At 42.1% G+C, this 22,692-nt stretch overlaps 1 protein-coding gene across 1 annotated transcript; it reads left to right on the forward strand.

The window, feature by feature from the left end:
- Positions 1-21,810, forward strand: angpt2b (angiopoietin 2b). Its single transcript, XM_040020304.1, has 9 exons — positions 1-1,072; positions 7,691-7,846; positions 8,527-8,648; positions 10,570-10,802; positions 11,045-11,169; positions 14,279-14,380; positions 17,855-18,021; positions 20,933-21,063; positions 21,326-21,810. Exons 1-9 carry the CDS (start codon positions 755-757, stop codon positions 21,484-21,486), a joined length of 1,515 nt encoding a protein of 504 aa, XP_039876238.1. The 5' UTR covers positions 1-754; the 3' UTR covers positions 21,487-21,810.
- The last annotated feature ends 882 nt before the right edge of the window (positions 21,811-22,692 follow it).

A 22,692-nucleotide genomic window follows, 5' to 3' on the forward strand; every position in this document is an offset into this window, starting at 1 on the left:
AAAGAGAGTTCCTAGTTTTTTGGCTCTTGTGGTGAGCTGTGTGTAATTTTTGCAGCTTCCTCTTCTAACCCCCCTGCAAACAGGAGTAGCGCAAGAGGGAGGGAGAAAGTAAAAGAGGGAAGGGTGGTTGACTGATTATGTGCTCAAGAGGTGTGTGTGCTGAGGTACACAGCTCTCTCTCTCTCTCTCTACTGCTTTAAGAGCTTTACCGCTTCAGCCAACATCCTGAAGCAGGCCTCTCTTCACTCCTCTCCCCTCTCTCATCCAGACCAATGTATGGACTCCAGGAGCTTGAGTAGACGGCAGTGAGGAAAGAAACTTTTCAAAAGAGAGATAAACGGTGGGAGGGAAGTCTGCTGTTGGCTTCCTGGGCTGAGCTGCATGTGCTGGCTGGCCGGGTGCTGGAGTTACAATAGGAAACAATTGCCTTTTTTCCTGTGTGTGTGTGTTTTTGTATCCACCCCTCACAAAGAACAGCTGGACTACGAACTGGACTGGAGAAAGACTTTTGGATGCAGCAGCAAAGTGGAGGATCAGCCAAAAGAGGACAAGTGAAAGTGATAAAACAGAGGCTGGAGCAGCAGGAGTTGGACTGAGAATACAGGAAGAAGACAGAGGCAGAGCATTCAGGGACAGAAAAATATAGAAAGGGCAAAAGGAGAAATTGATCTCACTCCAGTGCCAGTTCTCCCAGGTGTGGTGGAACCTTCTTCCATCTCTCTTCTCCCATCCCTTTACCTCTCTTGACCCTGACATGGGCCGCCTGCTGGCCCTGACCTTCACCTACCTGGCCTATGTGCTGGCCATCGCGATTGCCTCAGAGCGCCAGCAGCACCGTGTGCAGCACGGCCCCTGCAGCTACACTTTCATCCTCCCTGAGGTGGAACACTGCCATCCCTTAAAGGACTTCCAGGTCACAAATATCCTGCAGAGGGACTCCCCACCTGAGGCCGAGCCCGATACAAGCCAAACCAAGCAGAGCAAGGCCCAAAAGGAGAGGCCTTCCTGGCAAGAGAGGAAGCTGCAGAGTCTGGAGAGTGCCATGGAGAATAACACTCAGTGGCTGCAGAAGGTAAGGTTTCTGAACTGTTGACTAAGGCGACCACTTCCTCCTGCCACACCGTGTTCTTCTTGTCTTTTTTTGCAATGTCGCTTTCAGCTCACAGATCTTCAAACTAAATGCTGTAGAAGCACCGGATGTCCACAGAGTGCTCCATCCGATAACATCTGTTGACAAGCCCTCATTATTGATAAGTTCACTGCTTAGCTGGGATTTCCTGGATGCTTGCTGTATGGATATCTGGCTCCATGACAATACCTAGTGTATGAGTGTGTGTCTGAATTTAAGACCACTGGGATGTCAGAACTCCCTATTGCATGCAAGTGGAAGAAGAATGGATAAAAAAAAGTTTTATAATATCATGCCAAATATGTCTCACATGGTTAAACCTTCTAAATGAGTGTTTTCGCCCCCATGAGCAACAAGTATACAAAACTTCTACTCTTGACTCATGTTTTAGTGGATTTAGGAGCCAAAGTCAACTCAAATGCTCTCTCTACCAAACCCAATGTACATAAAAACAGTATCATCCTTTCTCAGTAAGATGGTGTTGGACACATTTTGTCCTCATTGGATTGTTAGCCTTTGTAGCTCCGGTTGACTCAGATTATGACTGAGTAAAATGAAATGATGTAATGTAAAATGGCTTCACAGTGGAGTTTCCATTCCTGAGGTTATCTGGGCAGGGAATCAGTGTTGGGCCATTGTTTTGGACAGACTGACTGAGTGAGTGACTGACAGGTCACCCCTCTCCACCCATCTGTCTATTCTCGTCTCCATCTCCGCCAGTATATTTATGGTATGCGTTAATCCTCAGTTTGATTATAAGAATTTGTGTTGGGTGTTTAGACTGGCCGACTGAGTGCAAACATATATCTGAGGATATGAAAATGTGGTTTTGTGAATGCCAAAATGTTTCCTCCGTTGCTGTCACTTCACCCTTCCCACCATATACACTCATTTTTAATTCTTTCCTTTCCCTCCTGACAATTCTTTTCCATCCAACTTTGTCATTTCTATCCGCACCTCTGATGTGATGAATGTGTCTCATCGATCATGAGCTCTCAAAACCTTCTCCCATTCTGCTCACGTTCACCTGAAATGGAATCGAAACACACACATAAAAGCACACACTGATATACCCCTGTGTATTTGCTCTGCGTGATACTCCATCTATGAACTGCAGTCACGCCGTCCATAGGAAGCATCTCGTGGGGTCATATTATAAATATATACGTGTGTGTTTGAAATATGGAAAAAGGAAGAAAAAAACACTTTGTCCTCACGCGTATCGTATATTATTCCTGCCTGCAGTTTACAAAGCTCGAGCTGAACTGTAGAATTTAAATCTTCACATGCTGCTCTCATCTTGTACTCATCTTGGACTCTAACTTTCCACTTTCTCCACCAGAGATGTGATATAAGCGGCTATAAACAAAAAGCAGTAAAACAGTCCCACAACATGTACAGAAAAGCCTCTGCTGACACACATCGCGCTCCGTTGCCAACATCCTCCACATAACGTCTGGAATGAAACTAAACGATCCAACATTTCAACAAGTAACCCCCAGCAGACTAAACTGATGCATAAATGATCAAACTGTAGGTGGGATTTCAACAAAAACACAGCATTACTCTAGAGAGACCTTTCTTTTCAATTGCACAAGGGTACGCTGAACTTTGACCCCAGATGGCAAAGCTTTTTCAGCACCTTGTGAGGCTCATTAAGCCTATCTGCATTCTGCAGGTTTTGGAGGAACGTGGTGGTATGGATCTGGAAGAGCTTCAGGCACATGTATGAGTGTGTGTCGGTGTTTCTGTGAAACCTACGATCTCCCTCAAAGCTCCCCTGGGATGCTACGACCCTTACTGTGAGCTTTCTACCAAAACCCTATGAAAGAAAACACACACCCACGCATACAGATTTAGGAGCACACACACACACACACACACTAATCCACCATGTTCCACAGAGTAAACTCTGAGTGAAGTCCAACAGGACTGTATTAATGCTCCAGATTCCTCCTGGTGTTTCCAAGAAGAAACTGGTGTTTGTTTTCTTTTGGAACAACCCCCAACATCACCCCCATCGTGTCCCTTTTGCCCTCTGCTGCCCTGAGGGCTTGGCTGCTTTTCTTAGTGTGTTTCAGAGGCTGTGGTTATTATGCTAATGCAGAAATATTGCACAGATCAAGGTAGCTAGCTGACCACTGGTGACCTGATATTTTGGCTGCTCAATATTTCATTAAACCAAAGTATTTCTACCACATTACTTACATCACTCGATTGGGCTCCATTAACTTTCATAGACTTACACACACTTTTCCTTCGTAAGTGGTCTGATTCTGACTGCTGAATTATTAAATCTTAAGTGCTCATCTCAATTACAAAGACACAGTTTCACTTATGCTGCAGTTTTGTTTAGTTGAGTTTTTCTTTTTCTTTACCACAGTCTGTGGGTGTCTTGGCAGTCCTCACAGCAATAAATAAAGGGACACCGAGACAAGAATAAAATTCTGCCCTCATGCTACTGGCTGTGTTGGTGCTTTGAGCTAAATTGTAATGTCAGGACCCCAGCTGTCCGATTTATCCAGTAATAGATCCAGACATTGCAGTCAAAACTACAAAGGTTAGTGTTGTCATGGTGTTAAAGGAAAATTCAGGGTATCTCCGAAGTTACTGGGATGCATTTTTGGACTTTCTAAAAATATACCTATCCCTAAAAAAATATTGCATTAGCTAACATCTGGTAGCATGCTTCTGTTCTTGGTAGCAGACCCATCATTAGAAAAACATACATACGAGCATAAGATGGAGAGATGAACATCACCCTGCAGCAGATAATAATGCAGATATCAGTGACAACAGATACACCACAGGTTAAGCGAAACACAGGATGAAGGGTGGAGCTGATGTAGAGGTGGGTTGCAAAGTGGTTTGGAGTTGTCCCACATCTGGAGATAAACAGATCTGCTGGGACCACAGTTGAGCTAATGCTGTTCAACATTGCTGCCAGTCCATCTATTAACTACTAAGATGTGAATAACATGATGAAAAATCAAAAAGTCTGGATTCATCAGGTGGATGTGTCTGCTTTTTTCCTGACAAAGTGGTGAAATAATTTACTGCCTACCCCAGGTGAAAAACAAAATCAGCAGCCACATTGATTTATATTCTTTGTCGTTGCCCTGTTAAACCTACAGAACATGGTGTCAACCAGGTGCAAATATTTTAACAGACGTCGCTGCTGTGAAAACAGGTCGCAGTGTGAAATGCATCTAGTTTTTGTACACTGCACAGCTTAAACAGACTCTCTGTCTCTTCCATTGCATAGAGGTGGTGGCAGAAAAAATCTGTATGATTAAAGAGCAAGTCACAAAAGTTTCACACAGAAGTTCCTCTAGATTTCTGCTTTTGCACTGATATGGCCGTCAAATCACTATTTCCATTCTCGCAGTCGTACCCATCCTGTTGTGCCTCCGTCTATCATCGTCATTTGCCAAAACAACGTGCACGCATGTTTCCCCTCCCTTCTGCAATTGTAACCAAGAACAAGCGCGTCCATTTGCTCAGTAATTAAGATATCAGGGAAGTCCTATGATTTTCTCAGCACCGATCCCTTCTCTCTTTCGTATACACAATAAAACAGAATTATGTTACATCCCAAAAGCAATTTATCTGGCTGCATAGTGCAGCGAGCGACAGAGCAGCAATTAATGCATTTGGCAGAAGGGGGATGGAGTACATCAAGACTTCTGAATTGAGCTCTGGAAGAAAGGATGTAATAGGAACACTTTGGACAGGCAGGCCGATAGCAGCCCTGAATGCATAAGGCTGATTACGATGCAGGGATCTTTGGTTCTTCTTTGGAGTCTGCTTTAATCCGCTTGGTAATCTCTTCATAACCTTCATTATGAAGGGATTTTCCTTCTTTCTTTTTCCCCCCCTGCTGTCTCAGTTGTCCTAAAATAGTAAAATATGAGGGAGGGATTTACAGAGAAAGATTGAAGGGAGACACTTTAAAAGAATGGGAAAGTTCAAGAGACAAAGAGAAAGATTACTAGCAAGCAAACAGTTTGAGTGCAGATTCATCTCTATTATCCCACTTGAATTAGTATTTTTTAAACTTAATAGAAAGAAAATGAATTATAATGACCCCATTCCTCCGCACTTTTTTTTAGGCGAAGAAACAAATAAGCAAACAAATAAACCACCAAACAAACAATTGTCTGGTTTGAATTCCCTTCGATTTTTGTGGATAGCCACTCATTAGCTGGATAATTTTGAGTGCTTTCTCCTTAGAGACTTAATTTTCCACTTGTGTGGTTTAATGAGTACAGTCTGATCTTTTCTCCCCAGAAAAATCATAAATATTAATGTTCTCGAGTTCGATATTCTACTCTGCTTTATTGCAAAAGGCACAGGCCATTGCCCGTTAAACGTCAAACAAAACTGTATCATTCACAGTAGAAAAAGTGAAATTGGACTTCCTGATGCCGTTTTCTCAAACAGACCACATTAATAAGAAAATCTATTTATTGGAACAAGATGGATGTCATCCTATTTTTACTCCCGGTGTAACATATGATGGGTTTTAGCCAATGCTTCTTTCTCGGTGCTTGTGATTGATTACAGAGTTTAGGTGACTATCCCTGAAGTCCTGCTCATGAATATCTTGATGTCAAACTCCCAGTATATGCTTTCGCTTCTCTTTCTGCATACCCACTGAAATGCCTATATATTCCATCATTTTATGAATGTTAGGTGATTGGCCTGAGGTAAACCTGTAGATGGATGGATAGATGAGTGGAAATACACTGCAAATGCCCCGGGGATACTAAATTCTGTGACTCCATCACAGTGTCTGAAAAGATTGAGGTAAAAAAAAAGGGCACACGACTTCAAGGTTCAGTCTTTCATACTGCATCAATGTCCTAGTGAATACATAAAGCATATTGCCTGCTGAAATCAAGCAGCAATCCCTTGGGACTGAAAAATGAATTGTCAAAAAACTGCATTTCCCCTAGTGGCCATTTGAGGCCAGCTTCAAGTAAATCAGTAAGCCCTCATAGACTTTTGTGTTAAAATGCTCAACTTTAGCCACTAAAATAACCTTTTACAGCCTGGCAGTAAATACAGTGCTCATCTGAACACAGATCCTGCCCCAGGGCCATGCAGCTATCTATTTCCTTATGCGGTCGATCATTATCTCTCTACTCTTAATAACACAAAGAAGTGAAAGATTTCTTCCAAATCTCACAACAAAGTCATCCACTAGTGTCCTGCACTCCTCCTCCTGCTCATCACTTAATGACTTAGAGTTGTACTGAAAGTCTGAGGTGTACAAGATGAACAGGAATGGAGACAGCACCCTGTGAGGCACCAGTGCTGCACACCACCAAATCAGACGGAGCCCAATCTTTGTTACTGTGTCCTGCCTGTCAAGTAGTCAGTAAGCCATGAGATGGTGGACATGTTCATTGATATTTCCTGGAGCCTCTTCATCAGTAGCAGTGGATGAATAGTATGAAATGCACTTGAGAAATCAAGGGATGTGATCCTTCTTACTATTTAGATGGGAGTAAACCCTCTGCAGTATGTGGATGATTGTATTTAGATTTCTTCTGTATGTAACTGTGGGAGGCCAAGAGTTATTCCATGCATTTTCAATAGGACCAAAACTAGTCTCTCCAGTACTTCTGTTGCACTATGAGGGCAACTGCTCGATAGTCTTTAAGCTCTGATAGTGTTGACTTCTCTGGTGCAGGAACCAGACAGGATGTTTGCTATCTACTCCTTCTTCAAAATGGCGTCATAAATGGCATCAGGATCACAGACACAAGGCAAGCACCAGGAGGAGGCCAGGAGTCTTAGTTAAGTAGGGGGAGGAAGGGGAAGAAGAGGAGAAAGGAAAAAAAATCAGTAAAGGTAGTGAGTGTGTGTGGAGGGCTGTGAACTAAACCTGCAAATGAGGTAAAAAGGTTTACCTCATTTGCCCTCTCCGGGTTGCTCACTGGTTGTCTGTCTGTCACCTTAAAACCAGTGATTTGTTTGTCATTCTTCTCATTCTGCTCAACTTTAACCTCCAGCTTCCTCCTGTAGGAATCCTTGCATTTCCTCAGCTTCACTCTTAGGTCCCTCTGAACTCTCCTCAGTTCCTTCCCATCCCCACGTTTAAAGTCTTTCTTCTTCTTATTCAGGAGCCTTTTCAGGCTACTAGTGATCTGAGGATTATTGTTCGCAACTGCATGGATTGGATTTTTGCAAGGCCTACATTAAGTGTTGTGACTGTTGATTGACCGATGTGCCATACACACAGCTTCCTATGCTATTTACTGACCACAGCTGCCAACAAAGGCAGCTGTAGCTGGTAGTCAACTACTGTTTGAGAGTCTTCACCTCTGTCGTTTCCAATCACTTTGCTCACAACTTAGCACTCGACTCCCTCTGGTCTAAATGTGGTGGTTCTGACTCCATAAAATTAAAATGCTAATACTGAGGCTTCACAATTTCCACAAACTAATGGGTGACTTCATGGTGGCCACCTCCATCCTTCATATGCAGTGCATGGATAAAATCTGATTATTACCAACACAGAATGAGAAAATTATCAGCCTGTTCTCCCCACAGCTGGAGAACTTCATCAATGAGAATGTGCGCTCCGGGGTGGAGGAAATAAAGAGAACTGCGGTACACACCCAGACAGCTGCCATGCTCGAGATGGGAACCAACCTCCTCAGCCAATCAGCAGAGCAGACTCGTAAATTGACAGATGTTGAGACCCAGGTAAGCCTATCAGCAAAGACCAGAGTGAACCTATTTGCAGCCAGTCCAAATGAAAAACTGTGGGGGCCACACCCGTGCAAAAACAAATGATGTCACTTGGGAAATGCTCGGTGAACAGCTAATTAAATGTAAATCAGATGTAACCTGCTGAGAAGCCATGCCCAAAGGTGGCGGGAAATGCTCTAAAACAGCTGGTATTTGGTCCTGCAGGCTCTTGATTGACACAGTGAGTCGAGCTTTGCGTCTGACAACAAGCCAATTAAAACACAAAGCTTGGTAGCACAACACAGATGTGTCTTCAATTATGCCACAGATTTTGTTATTACAGACCAGGCTGTTTTTGGTCCCGTTGCTTTCTTTCTCTCTTATCAAAGCTTATATAAAATTTGCAACCTGTGCAAATAATCCGAGCAGCTTTGTTCAAGTTTTTGTTTTAACCGCGACTTCAAAACATGTCACAGGTGCACATGAGATCATCCTTGCTTAAGTTTTGATTATAAGATCAAAGAAGGCAATTTCACGAGCTTTGTGATGGACAGTTTATCCCCAAGGGTCCTTTTTATGAATTCCCGGCGAGCGCCCTTTATTTTTCCACTCCACATCTCTCACCGTTCTCATTCAATCTTCTTTAATGTGTGATAGATTTTTTTTCTTGCTTATTGTTTTTTATCAATCTATAGGTGTTAAACCAGACAAGCCGCCTGGAGATTCAGCTACTTGAGTACTCACTCTTCACTAACCGGCTGGAGAAACATATACTTCTGCAGACTCAAGAGATCTCTCGCCTCAGTGATAAAAACAGGTGAGAACACATACACACACACACACTTCTCAAAAGACATTAGAGCACATTTTAGAGCACTTGAAAATGCTTCATCAGTAAAACCCTCCCTAAAACTGTACGTGCGATAATGAGTTTTTCTTTGATTTTTTAAAAATCTGTCTGTAAGACTTGGTTCGTGCTATTTTCCTCATCGGTTTTTCCTTTGCTAATGAAATAAGATGAAACATAAAAAAGCAAATACTCCTTTGAAAAAGAATGCTTTCTCAGGAAAAGGCCACTTCATGGGTATTTTGAAAGGGAGACTATAAAAGCCCCACAGAGATTAATGCACTGTATATGCACATGCATAAACTGGCCCTTCCCATACTGCAACTGCAAAGAAATATGTTGAATGAGCTCATCAATTGTGAACTAGAGGGCAATTAGACATAATGCGCATTGTATAAGCGTGTGTGTTTGTGTGTGTTTGCTAGTAAATGGGCAGTGCAGTTAGGAGGGGTTTCCCTTTCTTCTCTCTAGGAACACAGGGTCAAGTAAAGGCCAGGAGGTTAAGGGCTGGGCTCTGGGTGGATTGAAAGGCAGCCAGTTTTCTTTCTTTCTTTCTATCCGCTTGTTTATCATTCCATCCATCTCTACCAAGTGTGACCAACAGAGAACACAGTCCTCCAGCGTTCTAGCACCTGTTACACATCTGGCCCCGCTCGACCCCCCGTTCTGCCCTTCGGCCCTCATCTTTCAAGATGGTGACGCAGATCGGACGTGTAGATAAATGAATCCGTCTTGACAAGGGTAAACTCCATGACAGGGTGCATGAAATTAGAAATGTAATAGCAGATTTGCGGTGAGGCAGCTGTGGAATGAAAGGGAAATAAGGGCTCCACTGGTTGGATGAGGCTACTGCTGCTGAGCCTTAAGGGCATGGGGCCAGTTTTTGAACTGCTGCCAAGCTAAGAAGGGGCAGAGAGGCATGTTTGTTTTCATAGGCATTACATGTGAACTAGTATTGGCAGGAAGTACAGCACACTGCAGCAAGACTAGTACCAGTGTATATTTTAGAATAATAATAGTAAATAGCAGAATATCATAACCAGAACAGTATAATTGCCCAGGTCGCACAAGAAATGTTCCGTCAACTTACACAATCATTGAAACATTGCTGTGCTGCCTTTATGCCATGCTTTGCACTGTGATTGAAGCAAAGCGCCCATAATGGAGAACAATTTCTCATCGAGTGTTTTCCCACAAAGCAAAAAAATAAAATGGAAGTGAGTGAAAAGAAAAAAAAGTGGTTTCGATTGATCCAGCTTTCTTTCCCGGCCACATACTGAGCTGCTGCCTAAAGTGGGAGATTGAAGATCCATCTGCGTGTTCACGGAGCTCAGAAGTAGCTTGTTCAATCTAGGTGGCTGGATTGTTTCAATAAATAACTGCTGCAGACTCATTAGTCAAAGCCATAAAGATCAAGCTGCAGGGATTTATGGTGCTCATTTGGACGTGGGGGTGTGCCACTTGTGTGGCGCGCGCGCGCACACACACACACACACACACACACGCAGACACACACACACACACACACGCAATCAGGTTGTTACCTCATTGCTATGATCGAGCAGCTTAGCATGCAGGCCATCTGCGAGTGCTGCTGTGGTACAGGTGTTTATATGACGTTAGCCCAATGAGACTGTGGAGCTGATGTCTATTAGTCATCCTTGTATAAATGTGCAAGTTTGTGCAGTCTCCACTGTGAAAGGTAAATGCTGAATGGATGGATTCTGCACCCCCCCCCACGCTTTTAATCTTCATCCTCCAAACAATATGCATTTAACAATGGTGTTAGTGCTGCTTCAGATGTATTTTTCATTTATTTTTTTCCTCTCTTTTCAAGAATGCTCTATAAAGTATAAAGTAAAATTAACTTTCTCTTTCTTTGCTTTGACAGTTTTCTGGAACAAAGGCTCTTAGCCTTGGAGGGTCGGTATGGGAGGGAGCTAAAAGGTCTGCAGAGCGAGAAGCAGCAGCTTCAAGAGCTTCTCGAGAGGCAGAGCCAACTGGTCAGCCAGCTTCAGCACGAACTGGGCAGCTCTTCTCTTAACAGCACCTTACTACAGAGACAGCAGGCCATGCTCACAGATACTGTGCAGCAGCTGCTCGCTGTGGCCAATCACTGCAATGGTAAGCCTTAGTGAGTTTACTGTGCAAATGGCACTATAAATATCAATTTCTAAACAAATATAGCCAAAGGCAGCTTGTAATTAACATCTGAGACATGCTATATATGTACATGCTTACACTGCAGACACAAAAGGCTTAAAGCAGAGTGTAAAGCTGCGAGAGAACTCACATATGGGGTTGGGATTTGTGTGCAAAACCCGTAAGGTTGCCATCTGTAAACACATGTTTGCATGTTTCTTCAGAAATCTCCAATATGCCCAAGGAGGAGCCGCTTAGTTTCAGGGACTGTGCAGAGATCCTGCGATCTGGAGTGAAAGAAAGTGGAATATATAGCATACGCCTCCACAACTCCACACAGACTGTCAAGGTAGTAAGACTTTAAAGGCCACTGGCCTTTTCTTGCAAATATCACCTAACCGACTCTGACATGAAACTTTCTTTTGGTCTGTGTGTCTCACACAATTTAACACTAGAGTTATTTTAACTTGGATTAATTTTATAGTTTTTTTCCCCAACCCAGAGTCATTATTTTGAGCTGCAATAAATACAGGGAGAAAAAAACAAAACTAGTCTGATGTCATGGTAATATACTAGGGATTTGGTGTAGAGGTGATGGAGATGTCATGCTGTGTTACAGAGAGCTAAAATAATAAGCAACAGGAGCATTATGCCCTGCAGGCTTTATGGTGAGCGAGAGTGCACTGCAGAATGCAAAGTCAGAAAAGCCTAAGAGGTACCTCTACTGATCTCAAGTAACTAGCCCTTGGTAAGTCAACCATGACATCCACCAGCAGGCTATTCATATTCTGAGTCACATCTAGCATTCTGGGGATCTTAACTCTCAAAGCCTTACAGGGCAAAAAAGACAGGCTGAAGCAGTGTTGTTTTATTCATTATTTTCAGTCTAGTTAGCTGTTGGCACCAACTCCTACTGCCTCTGCCCCCCTCCCCCACCCCCTGTTCTTCCTCTTTATTTCCTGTGGGCAAGGCAGCCAGGTGTTAGGCACTGGTGCCATGTGTTTCCTGCCAACTGGGGCCAGTGTACATTTCCACTGATACAAGTTAGTACTCGTGAAATCATTGCTGCTTTCAATCTACGCCATCTAATTCAAGTCGCAATGTGGCTGGCAAGCTGGGTGGCTGCATAAAAGTGGGGCACATACAAATTGCCCTATTTTCAAAGCCGAAAGCCAGCTTTCTCTACAGACAAAAGGAATACAAGAATACATGTTTAATGCATAAACTGGATATATGAAGCAGATTTAGCGGGCCATCCATTAGGCTCTGTGAATGATGATAATGATTACAAAACCACATAGTTAAGGGTCTGTTTTTTTCTTCTTTTCTTCCTTTTTTGTGTCTCTTTTCTGTTTGTTTTTGAGAACTCCATTCGTAGAAAGTCCCTTTATCACATTGACCATAAAGTCATTATTATTTTTTTTCTTGAAAATCCTAATGACCCTTGAGCTTCCAGTGCTTTATTGTAATGGATTTGGCCCTGGCATGCCTTTCTTGGCCAATAACAAGTCTATTTGGAGTATTAAATATGAATCTGGTCTAAATCAGAGTAACAACCACATTTGGGAAATGACTTAAATTGAGAATTCTATTTCAAGACCCTGTTTTTGTATTCGGTGTGATGCCTTTAAGGTCAGAACATTGGCCTAATGTGCCAGAGTATAATCACACAACACTGCTGGTCTGCTGTGTATTTCAGGGTAAATGAAATTCCCGGAACCATCTGAACACTTTAATTTCTTACTAAAAAAAATTAACCTGCATTGTGGATGCTTATATGCCGTGACCGGTTCTCCCTCAACTGATCTGCCCCTCCCTGAGCCTGGTTCTTTGGGAGCTTTCTTCCTGTTAACAGGGAGTTTTTTTTCTTCCCACGGTCACCAAGTGCTTGCTCAAAGAGAGTTCCCTGATTGCTGAGGCTTTCTGAGTCGTTATGATATACAGCACATTGTGGCCACTCTTTGTTGTAATTTGGTGCTATATAAATAAAACTGAATTGAGGTTTGGTTGGTTGAAGACATTCAAGCAACTATTGGTTGTATCCACATTCCAGAGTGTAAGATTGTTTCTGAAACACAACTGTCGCTGACAACATTTATAATTTGAGGAGACAACATTTTATAGATATTCAGACATAGTGCCAAAGAACACTAGTCCAACACTGCTTTGAGGTATAGTGAGTACAAGCGTTCAATTAAAATGAATCACTGAAGTATCTAATCTTACCACCCATGGGAGAAATTCATTTAGCACACCTGAAGGAGGCTGGAAGAGGTCCAATTAAATACCTCAGATATCTAAAGTAAGTCCCTGGACAAGTTTAGATTTCAAGATCTGTCACGAGACAAACAAGTAAAATGAATTTGCATTAGTTTGTCCAAACATCCATGGAAAAACCTGCAGCCAAGCAAGAAAGAAAGCAGACTGTGTAACCAGAAACGCAGAAGCCTCCTCCTCAGCTGCTACACAAGGGATAAGAGAACATGGTGAGGTGAAGTTTTTTCTTTCCCACCTGGGTCGTATCATTGTGACAACCTTAGACGCAGAGTTCCCGAGGTTTCCGAGGCATGCTTTAAATAACAGAGAGGCTGTGGTGTGCTTTATTTCTTCATGTCAATTCTTCACTTAGTGTAGACAGCTTTGGTTCCTTAAGAAGTGACATTTTCAGATTAATCCCTCTTTAAGGATACATAGACTCAGGAAAGATTAGACGTCAGTCTCAGATGGTTTAAAATGGGAAACATAGGGAATACTCAATGTCTGACATATGTTCATCATTTGTATCAATATAGTACTGATACTTCATAGACTATTAAGATGTTTTAGAACTTTCTTTTTTTTCATTTTTGAATATAAAATAAATACTTTTGTATGTCATTAAATTAAATACTTATTTGCAAAGTAAATCTGCTGTAGGACTTCCTGCATTTTAGACTCTTTTAGTTGATTGTTTCGAATTTACAGCATCAGACTTCTTTCTTTTCATTCAGTCTTACTGCCATTTGAAAAAAATCATCTCCAATGGATCTGCTCTGCACCAACTTAATGCCAACCAACAATCAGTGACAAGCTGGTTAACAAAGCCAAGCAGTTAGCTGATAAAAAGCCAGAGAGCTCTCACAGCAGCTGGTGGGGAATACAGGATCGGCATTCACCAGGTGGCTTGAAGCAGGAGTCCAAATGAATGTTTTGCCTCTTCTGAATAGAGAACAATCACTGTGGCAAATACTCTATGTTCTGTATCAGCTGCAGTTGCTCTGACGCTTCTTTGGTTGGATAAAAACGTATTGACGCACGCACAAACTTGAAGGGGACTTAATGTGGTAGTTCTTGGACTACCAAGAACAGGTCTTCTTTAAAGACTATGGAACAGCTTTTGCACAGCACTTCAAATGTACTTCTTGTAGACACTCACCCCTAGGGAATAATAGCTTGTTTTAGCTGTTTTCTATTTGCAGGTGTTTTGTGATATGAAGACCAGAGGCGGGGGTTGGACGGTGATTCAGCACAGAAGAAACGGTTCCGTCGACTTCCATCGTGGGTGGAGGGATTACAAAACGGTGGGTTCCCCAGCCAGATGGCAGGGCCACTTTTAAGCTCAGGTCTTATGGTATCAGTATTGCAGGACTGGACAGGAGGTTTCAATAACTTTCCACGGGTGCTTTGACACAGAGAGGTGAGGGAAAGCAGCTCGCCTGTGATCCCGGGTGACCCGCGCTTGTTGTATTTGGCCGCCCTTATGTTCTCCACAGCCCCCCCATGTTATTGCACCTGCTCTCACTCCCTGTCCCAGCCATACTCCCACACATCCACATAAACAAAAATGCACAAACACACACACACTCACGTGTCACGCAGCACTATTATTTGCATCCATCCTCAGATTCCCCAAAGCCTTCCTGTGCAGGGATATAAGTGCGTTGATGAAAGAAACCGAATTTCCAAATGCAAAGACCACCCTAAAACAAACTGGATACAATACAATTGCGCTTGAGAGACTGTGAAGTTGCTCCAGCGCTTTGGCTGGGAATCGAGCATGTTTTAGCACCTTTGGCTTTCATTTTGCTTGGAATTTAAATAATGCTCTTTTTTTCTGATTCCACAACAAAAAAAGAAAAGAAAAGCCAGTGCTTGTAAAGCTTTTACAGACAAAACAAATTTGGGATTTTAGACTGTCTGGAGGAGCAATTTGTCTTTCACCTATGCCAAGAAATCAATTGTCATTGCTCGGTTTGGAAATTAAATGCATAGCGGAGTGTGACTGCAAACAGAGAGAGTGGGAGAAAGAGGGGAACAAAAAACGCCTTAAAAACTATTGAAGGACAATATTTTTACAAGTGGATGATAAATATTTGGCTCCAGCTGTGACGTGGGAGGACAGGGGCCCCTGTAGATGCCAGATAACGTATGAACCATAATGCTTCACTTGCCCTGGTCCACACACAGTATTCTCAAAAAGGTTGTCTCAGAGTTCATCGAATTTTGCACCCAGACCTGCTGGAAAGATAATAAATGTTCCACAGCTCTTTATTTGGGAAAAAAAAAACACAGCAAAAAGCAAGTTTGACAGGGAAACAAGGTAACTTATATTTAAGACATAAACAATTTTTTTTTTTAAAGCCAGTCGTGTAGCATAACCCAGTCAGTTATGTAGCACCACAAAAGTGAGACCGATGTGTCACGAAAGGACGGGATGTGCCAAGCGCTGACCCTGGGAATTCAATGGACCTGGCCGAGTTGCACCGAGCTGTTTTCACCTCCTCGAAACAGTCCTCGGTGTGTGTGTGTGTTTTTTTTCATTGGGGTTGTTTTGCAAAGAGCACACAAGGGGGGCAGCAAGTCAGACACAGGAACTGCATTGAACATTGAACAGTGGTCAATAAAAAATAAATTACCTGTGCAGACCAAATGCCTCACTTCTGAAGTGCTCCCATTTTGGGCTGAAGCCCAACAGGAGATGGCTCAGAATCGCATGGCAGATGTAGCACGACAGACCCACGCCCGGTGTTTTCTCATGGTGACACACAGATGGTATCTGACAAAACTGGGCTTTTCTGCAAGCCATTTCATTCCCCCATATTTAGCAGTTTGTGCTCAGTTACAGACTATTATTTGTATTATTTCTTCTTAGCACTATCGCTCACTATTTCCTTACTTTTGTTTAATCCTCTTTACTCCTTATGGGATATAGGACTTAGACAGTTTGTCTCCACATCACATCCTGTGCTCTCTGAAAGTTATTTTGGCGATTGGGTCGGCAGCTTTCAGTTTATCCATGAAAGATTGCCTCCATATCTGCTTGGGGCATCCTCTTCTTTGCTTTCCTTGGGCTTAATTGTGCCACTGAGGATTTAAGGAAAAGGCAATTGCTATTTAGAAAAGTGAAATAACTGACTATAGTTTATACAGTACAGTGAATACTAAAATTACTGTAACCATCAGATTTAAAAGTAATGTTTGTAATGAGCAATGTCGCCTTGATGTTTCTGGAGGTCACTTGATTTTGGTAGTACTACCCGAATCTTCACTGGACAAACTGGCCGTGTTAGACTGCCTATGAAGCTCTTACAGTGCACCTCTGTATCCTCACAGGTCTTCTAGCCCATGCCAAAGGACTTTAATGAGTACGCTGTGAGTTTCCTCTGTTTTAATTTTTCAGGAAACTCTGCTAAGGATAGTGAGTTCCAGCACAAACAGATATTTGGTGGTTTTAAGGGACACAGGGTCCTCTAGAAACTCTATTTGTTTGCTTTGACTGACTCTTAGCTGCACGTTAGTGGCCATGCAGAGAAGACCTGCAGCTGTTTCTGGTTGTGGTAGGTGTTTCTCTTCACCTTTAACAATGATTATGTCAGTAGTTATGTCAGTGGCTATTAAGCTAACTATTTATTTGTTAGGATTTTTTCCCCACTGTGTGTTTAAGCTGAGTCAGTTTTCTGGCCTGTTTTCTTGATTCATGTGTGTTTATATCAGTTTGGGTCAGTGTAGACCGAGTTTGTTTGTATTTTTTGGGTTGTTGTTTTTTTTTGTTTAAGCGGTTAATGTGCTGTCTTACTTTATGATCAAGCCTAAATCTGTTTATTTTAACTTCGTTTATGGGCACAGACATCATTATTTGACTTTTTGTATGATGGTTTTCTTGTTCTTCGTGCCTGACCGGCTGGGTCTCTCACATTACACCAGTAAAATAATGAGAGAAGAAATGGCTGCTAAGCCTATAAATGCACAGAGATCTCAGTGTGAGGTAGCTGATATCAGTCTGCAATATTTATGAATTCCAGCTATTATTCACTTTTTGCCATTGCTAACTGTTGCACAACTTCTACATTGTACAGTGCTGGGAAATGAAGTGCAGTTAGCTAATGCTAAATTGTTAATGCTATAGAGAGCAGGGCTGATTCTTATATATCGCTTTCCAACTGTCCTCGAGCACTTAAAGCACTTTATACCTGTCTCATTCACACACACAGACACACACACGCTCACCTGTGCCTTTTTATCTATATCAACACACTCCCATAATGAACACATCAGGAGAAAGTCAGGGTTTAGTATCAAGTATCATTTGGCATGTAGACTGGGAAGCAGCCAGGGATCGAACTACCAACCAGTGTTATATTTTAGGCAGTGGAGTGTGTTTGTGTGTGAAGGTTTTGTATAATTTATTGCTGTTTATCAATAATAATAAAAATATTGTTATTGTCCAGGTCTAAAGTTCAAACAAACAGCCTACAAACTCACAAAGCCAACTGTTATTTTAATTTGTATTTTACATTTGCTTGTGGAGATTTTGTGCTTTGGGATTTTGAAGTAAATTAACATGTCAGCTGACCGGTCTTTAGCTTTGGGAGTTGAGTATTTCACTTCCTTTATTCAGTCTTAGCCCATCAGAATCATATGTTTCACTTCTTAAATTGAGGTCCATTTTCATATTAACTCTGAACATACTTGGCAGGCTGCTGATAAAAGCATCCCCCCCCTTGTTAGGATATTTTCTTTTTTCTATTGTGTCTTTTTCTTTGTGTCTAATCCAGGGTTTTGGAGAGTCGTCTGGGGAACACTGGCTGGGGAATGATATCATCCACGAGCTGACCAGCTCCCAGGATTACAGTCTGCATGTCCAGCTAAGAGACAGAGAGGGGAATGAAGCCTATTCGCATTATGACCACTTCTACATAGACGGAGAGGACAAAAACTACAGGTAACCAAAAAGCATGAACTGTAACTTGTGTTTCTCTAGCTTGCAGCAATGCTTTTCTTGTCTTATTGAATGACTTGGTAATTAGTACATGATTGGGCAAGACTTGACAACATGCCCACTTAAAACACCCACACTCTGATTTAATTTAATTATTTCTTTTTCCCACTTTCTCAGAAACATGACATGAATCGGCTCTTAATGAAGGTGTTTTATTTCAGAAGTCAGTGTAAGTGCTATATTAAGAGCTGTCTGTTGTGAACACTATAATGGCGGTACGGTGACACCTCTTCAGCTGTCGCTTTGATGCGGGCGCGGGACTCTCGGATTAGAAGCCGTTATCAACGGTTAAAATTCATCTCTATGTGTTCATTTTTTAAATCTGCGACCGCTGAAGTGGAGGCAGCAATTGGACTGTTTTTGTTTTAAAAGAATGTCATTCAAAATGATGAGTTAAGTGGAGGGCAAGCGGGCACTTTTAGTTTGCCTCTATTTTTCTTTTCCCATCAATGCACCTGCTGTTTCCCCCTGAAAATCCCCAAAGGGAGCCACATCCACTAGAGTATAACAGGAACACTAAGCAATACCTGCTCGCAGCCAGAAACTGACAACTCACACGAAGCCCTTTGGTAACCCAGCAATCACTAACAAGATTATGTGTGTGTGTGGGGGGGCCGGGGTGGGGTGAGGTGTGGGAATGCCGAAGCCATGTAGCTTCTAAAACAGACAGAAATGTAATATGAGGTTAGATTAGATAGAAATTCACAGGAATTTGCCCTTGTTTGGGGAACGTTTATGGAGATTGATGCTCTGAGAGATGACAAATCATAATCACATGTGGAGGTATGCTTCCAAGATGCCTAATAGGGCAGCAAAATTGCATTTGCCTGAGTTTCATCCCCATAATTAGCGTGATGAAACGCAGCCTTTCAACATTTAGCTGTAGGCTAACACTGTGTGAGTTGAAGCACCTGAGTGCATATAACCACGTTCTGTCTAACCAGTTCAATGTGCATCAGATTCAGCTAGCACCCCGAAGAAGCTGAGTTGTTTTTTTTTTTATTGCAACTCCCCAGCTGGAACTGTGGTGCTATGCAGCTCGTCAGCCAGAGCAGTTCTCATCCTCGGTGCATTCGGTGCACTCCCCAGAGCTGCATCAAGGTCTTCACCTAAAACTCAGTAACAAGATTCATACATTAATCATCGATATGACAGACCACCTTTCCCTTCGAGGAAGCCAAGAATAGCTGCACTTATAGCAGGGAAAGTAGTCGACATTCTTTTAGTGTAACTGTATCTCTGTCATTAAGCCATACAATAACAATATAAAAGACAGTCACCTTGAAAAGGGTTAGCCTGTGGTCTGTGGTATTGGTATAATAGCTGAGGGAAAAGAGAAAAAAATAAAACACATCTGGAAGTCATGGCTAATGCAAATGTTTTTCGGGGGTGCTGGAGGAGCTGACACCTTCTGTAGGCCACTCTTTCCAGTAGCATATTCTGTAAGCTTGCTGTTGCCATTCTGACTAATTTGATTGGTCCTAATTTGCATCACATCACTGAATTAGCATGAAAAAACCCATCCTCATGCATGGCTGAACCTTTCCCCACATCTTGACTGGTCGTGACAGACGGCTTAACCTGGTTCTGCTCACGGATCAGTTGGGTTCTCTCTATATTGTTGCACCACTATACCTCACAATATAAAGTTTAAGATGAGTATTGTTGGGGAACAAAAAAAAGTAATTAAATTTAATTGAAATTCTGTTAATGAACTCTGTGCTGTTCTAGCTTTTTTCCTGCCCCCCCAGCACCAGCACCATTATCTCCTCCACCCCCCCTTCGTCTCACGATGTGTTGTCCTGCCCTGTGGTGAACTTACAAATTCAAGAGGAGGATTCTTCACTTAGTCCTCACAGACAGCGTGCCCCAGGCTACAGGGGAGGAGGAGAGGGGGGTCACATAACTCAGGGGAGAGTGTGGCACTAACTAGACAAAATGACAGGGCAGAGGAGATGCCAAACAGCGAGACTGACCTTGTCTGCTCTCTTTAAAGCAGTCGTGATGTGCGCGCACACACACACTCTCACACACAGATGCGAAATCAGACGCAGAAACGCACACACACCCAATTGCCGGGCTGGTGTATGAAAATAATTGAGCGAATCAATTTAAGTTGGATAGAGATTTCTTACAGGCGCCGCTGCTTCACAAAGCACAGCATGGAAGAAAAATAATGAGAACTTCTTTAGGTTACTTTTTATACTGATGTTGAGACAACAATGGGGTAACAATAGGAATGCTGGAGTCGTACTGTACATATGATAAAAAGGATATGATATTATATTGTGGTATATAACTTTACATATTTCTATTCATCTGTTTCTTTTTTTTTATCTTTGTAAAATAATAAATTGACAAATTTTATTTGAATTTAATGACGAGCTTGACAGGCTTTCATCCAAAAATACACCCCCTCTTACAGAGTTTCTTAATAAGAAGAAGGAACGGTGAAAGAGAGGAACATCGGATTGTGCCCTCTTTAGGAAGCGGTTTACTAAAACCAAATTGTAAAGTCAGATATTGCCAGAAGCTGTGAAGAATCAAAGTTCGACAAAGGAAAAGTGAACAGTAAGAAGCCAATTCGTCAACCTCATCCTGTTGGTATCCTGTGGTATTATTGAAATACAGACAAGCCGGGTTAGTAAACACAACTGTGCCGTGTTCAGTTTAGCAGAACACGATTGGATTACTTTAGAGATACTGAGCTTCAGCCAGTTTAGGGGCAGTTTCCACTCACTGTCATTTGCAGCTGCCAACAAGTTGCCCAACATGGCTTTAAATAATGAATAGGAGCGCCTGCAGCTGAGCTTTTTTGCTGAATTTCTATATTCATTTTTTTTTTCCTCTCTAGCCTTCATGCCGAGGGCTTCAGCGGCACAGCTGGACGAACCAGCAGCCTCTCCCACGCTGGAAGCCAGTTCAGCACCAAGGACAGAGACAATGACCGCTGCACCTGCAAGTGTGCGCAGCTCGCGTCAGGAGGTAACGTTGCATCAGTCACCTGCTGTCGCTCAACCCACATCATCTCAATCTGTCTCTCCTCATAACCCGTCTTGTAAAGAAAAAAAAAATACGATATCCACTCCCTTGTAAATGTCCTGAAGTGCATTTCATTTCCCTTCTGCGCCAGTATAAAGTTACTGCTGACTTACAGCTGTACATTTGGGTGTTACATTTCATGAGCTTGAATTCAATTAACTCTGACTTTTACCTTGAACTTTTTGCCACACTTCCTCTTCTGCAGGATGGTGGTTTGACGCTTGCGGTCCGTCCAACCTGAACGGCATATATTACCCTGCCTCCTCCAGCGTGGTTCGCTACAATAGTATTAAGTGGTACTACTGGAAGGGTCCAAATGTGATCGCTACCATGACAACCATGATGGTTCGCCCAGCTAATTTCTGATGATGCTGGCATGTACTTGCCACCAGATTGTGAAGTGAATGTCATCACCGTTAAACAAAAATATACAATATCCAAGAAAATGTATATTTTTGGGAAGACACTCAAAGAAGGCTTTCGGTGATTTCAGCTTGTGGACATTTTGGAGGGGTGCTTTAGCAATCGCCTGGGGACATATATTCAGACTCACCGCAAATGACTGTGAATTCCTGAGTGAGGAAATCCACGAACCGGAACTATTCACAAAGGTACTCGGGGTATATTTTAATAAGGATTGTTCAGCTGTGAGAGGAAGGAGACAGAGTATGAGCTTGGCTACAGACAAAAGAAAAAAAAAAGAAAAAAAGAAGAAATAACACATCACTTTATGCAGTTTAAAAACCAGTTACGCAACCCCTAATAAATGATGAAACTTTAGAAATGTTATAACAAAACTTACTTTTAAGGATGGATAGAAAGTGAGTACATCAGAGAGACAGCTCAGGTTGAGCAGTTTAGAGATAAAGTTAAAAGAGGCGAGGCTGAAATAGTTTGGACAGAGGAGGAGGGACGGTGGATATATCAAACAAGGATGTGGAAGAGGGAGCTGCAAGGCAGGAGGAAAACAGGAAGACCACAGAGGATGTTCATGGGCAGAGAAAAGGAGCATTGGTGTGCTAGACATAGGGTGAGATGGAGGTAGATGATCTGCTGTGGCTAAAAGATGAAGCGATGAAAACTTTTGTTGTGTATTTGATGTAAGATAATTTGGTGACACTTTATAACAGCCATCATTAATAAAGGATAAATTAATTTTTGTTTATTTTGTACTTTTTTTTTTACTGCTTAACAATAGAATAATAATGAATCTTATTTACTAATTGATTAATAAGTGGTGTGTAAATCAATCAATCTATGAACATTATCTGCACGGCTATTGTAAAGTTGTAAATGACATTTATAAAATGTGTTACACTTGGTTAAGAAGCACTGTGGAATCTATAACGATAACTTGGATGACTAATATAAACTGGTCTTTATATTACTTAGTCTCTTGTCTCCTGTTATCACTGTTTGATATGAGTATCTCTCAGCCTGTCATTAGAATGTAAATATTGCTGTTTCCTATGATACCATACATAACGCAATATTTAACTTGCAACATGATTATCTTATTACAACACGAGATAGATAGATAGATAGATAGATAGATAGATAGATAGATAATAA

This window comes from Simochromis diagramma, unplaced genomic scaffold (genome assembly GCF_900408965.1).
Source record: "Simochromis diagramma unplaced genomic scaffold, fSimDia1.1 OVJJ01000753.1, whole genome shotgun sequence".
NCBI lineage: Eukaryota > Metazoa > Chordata > Actinopteri > Cichliformes > Cichlidae > Simochromis > Simochromis diagramma.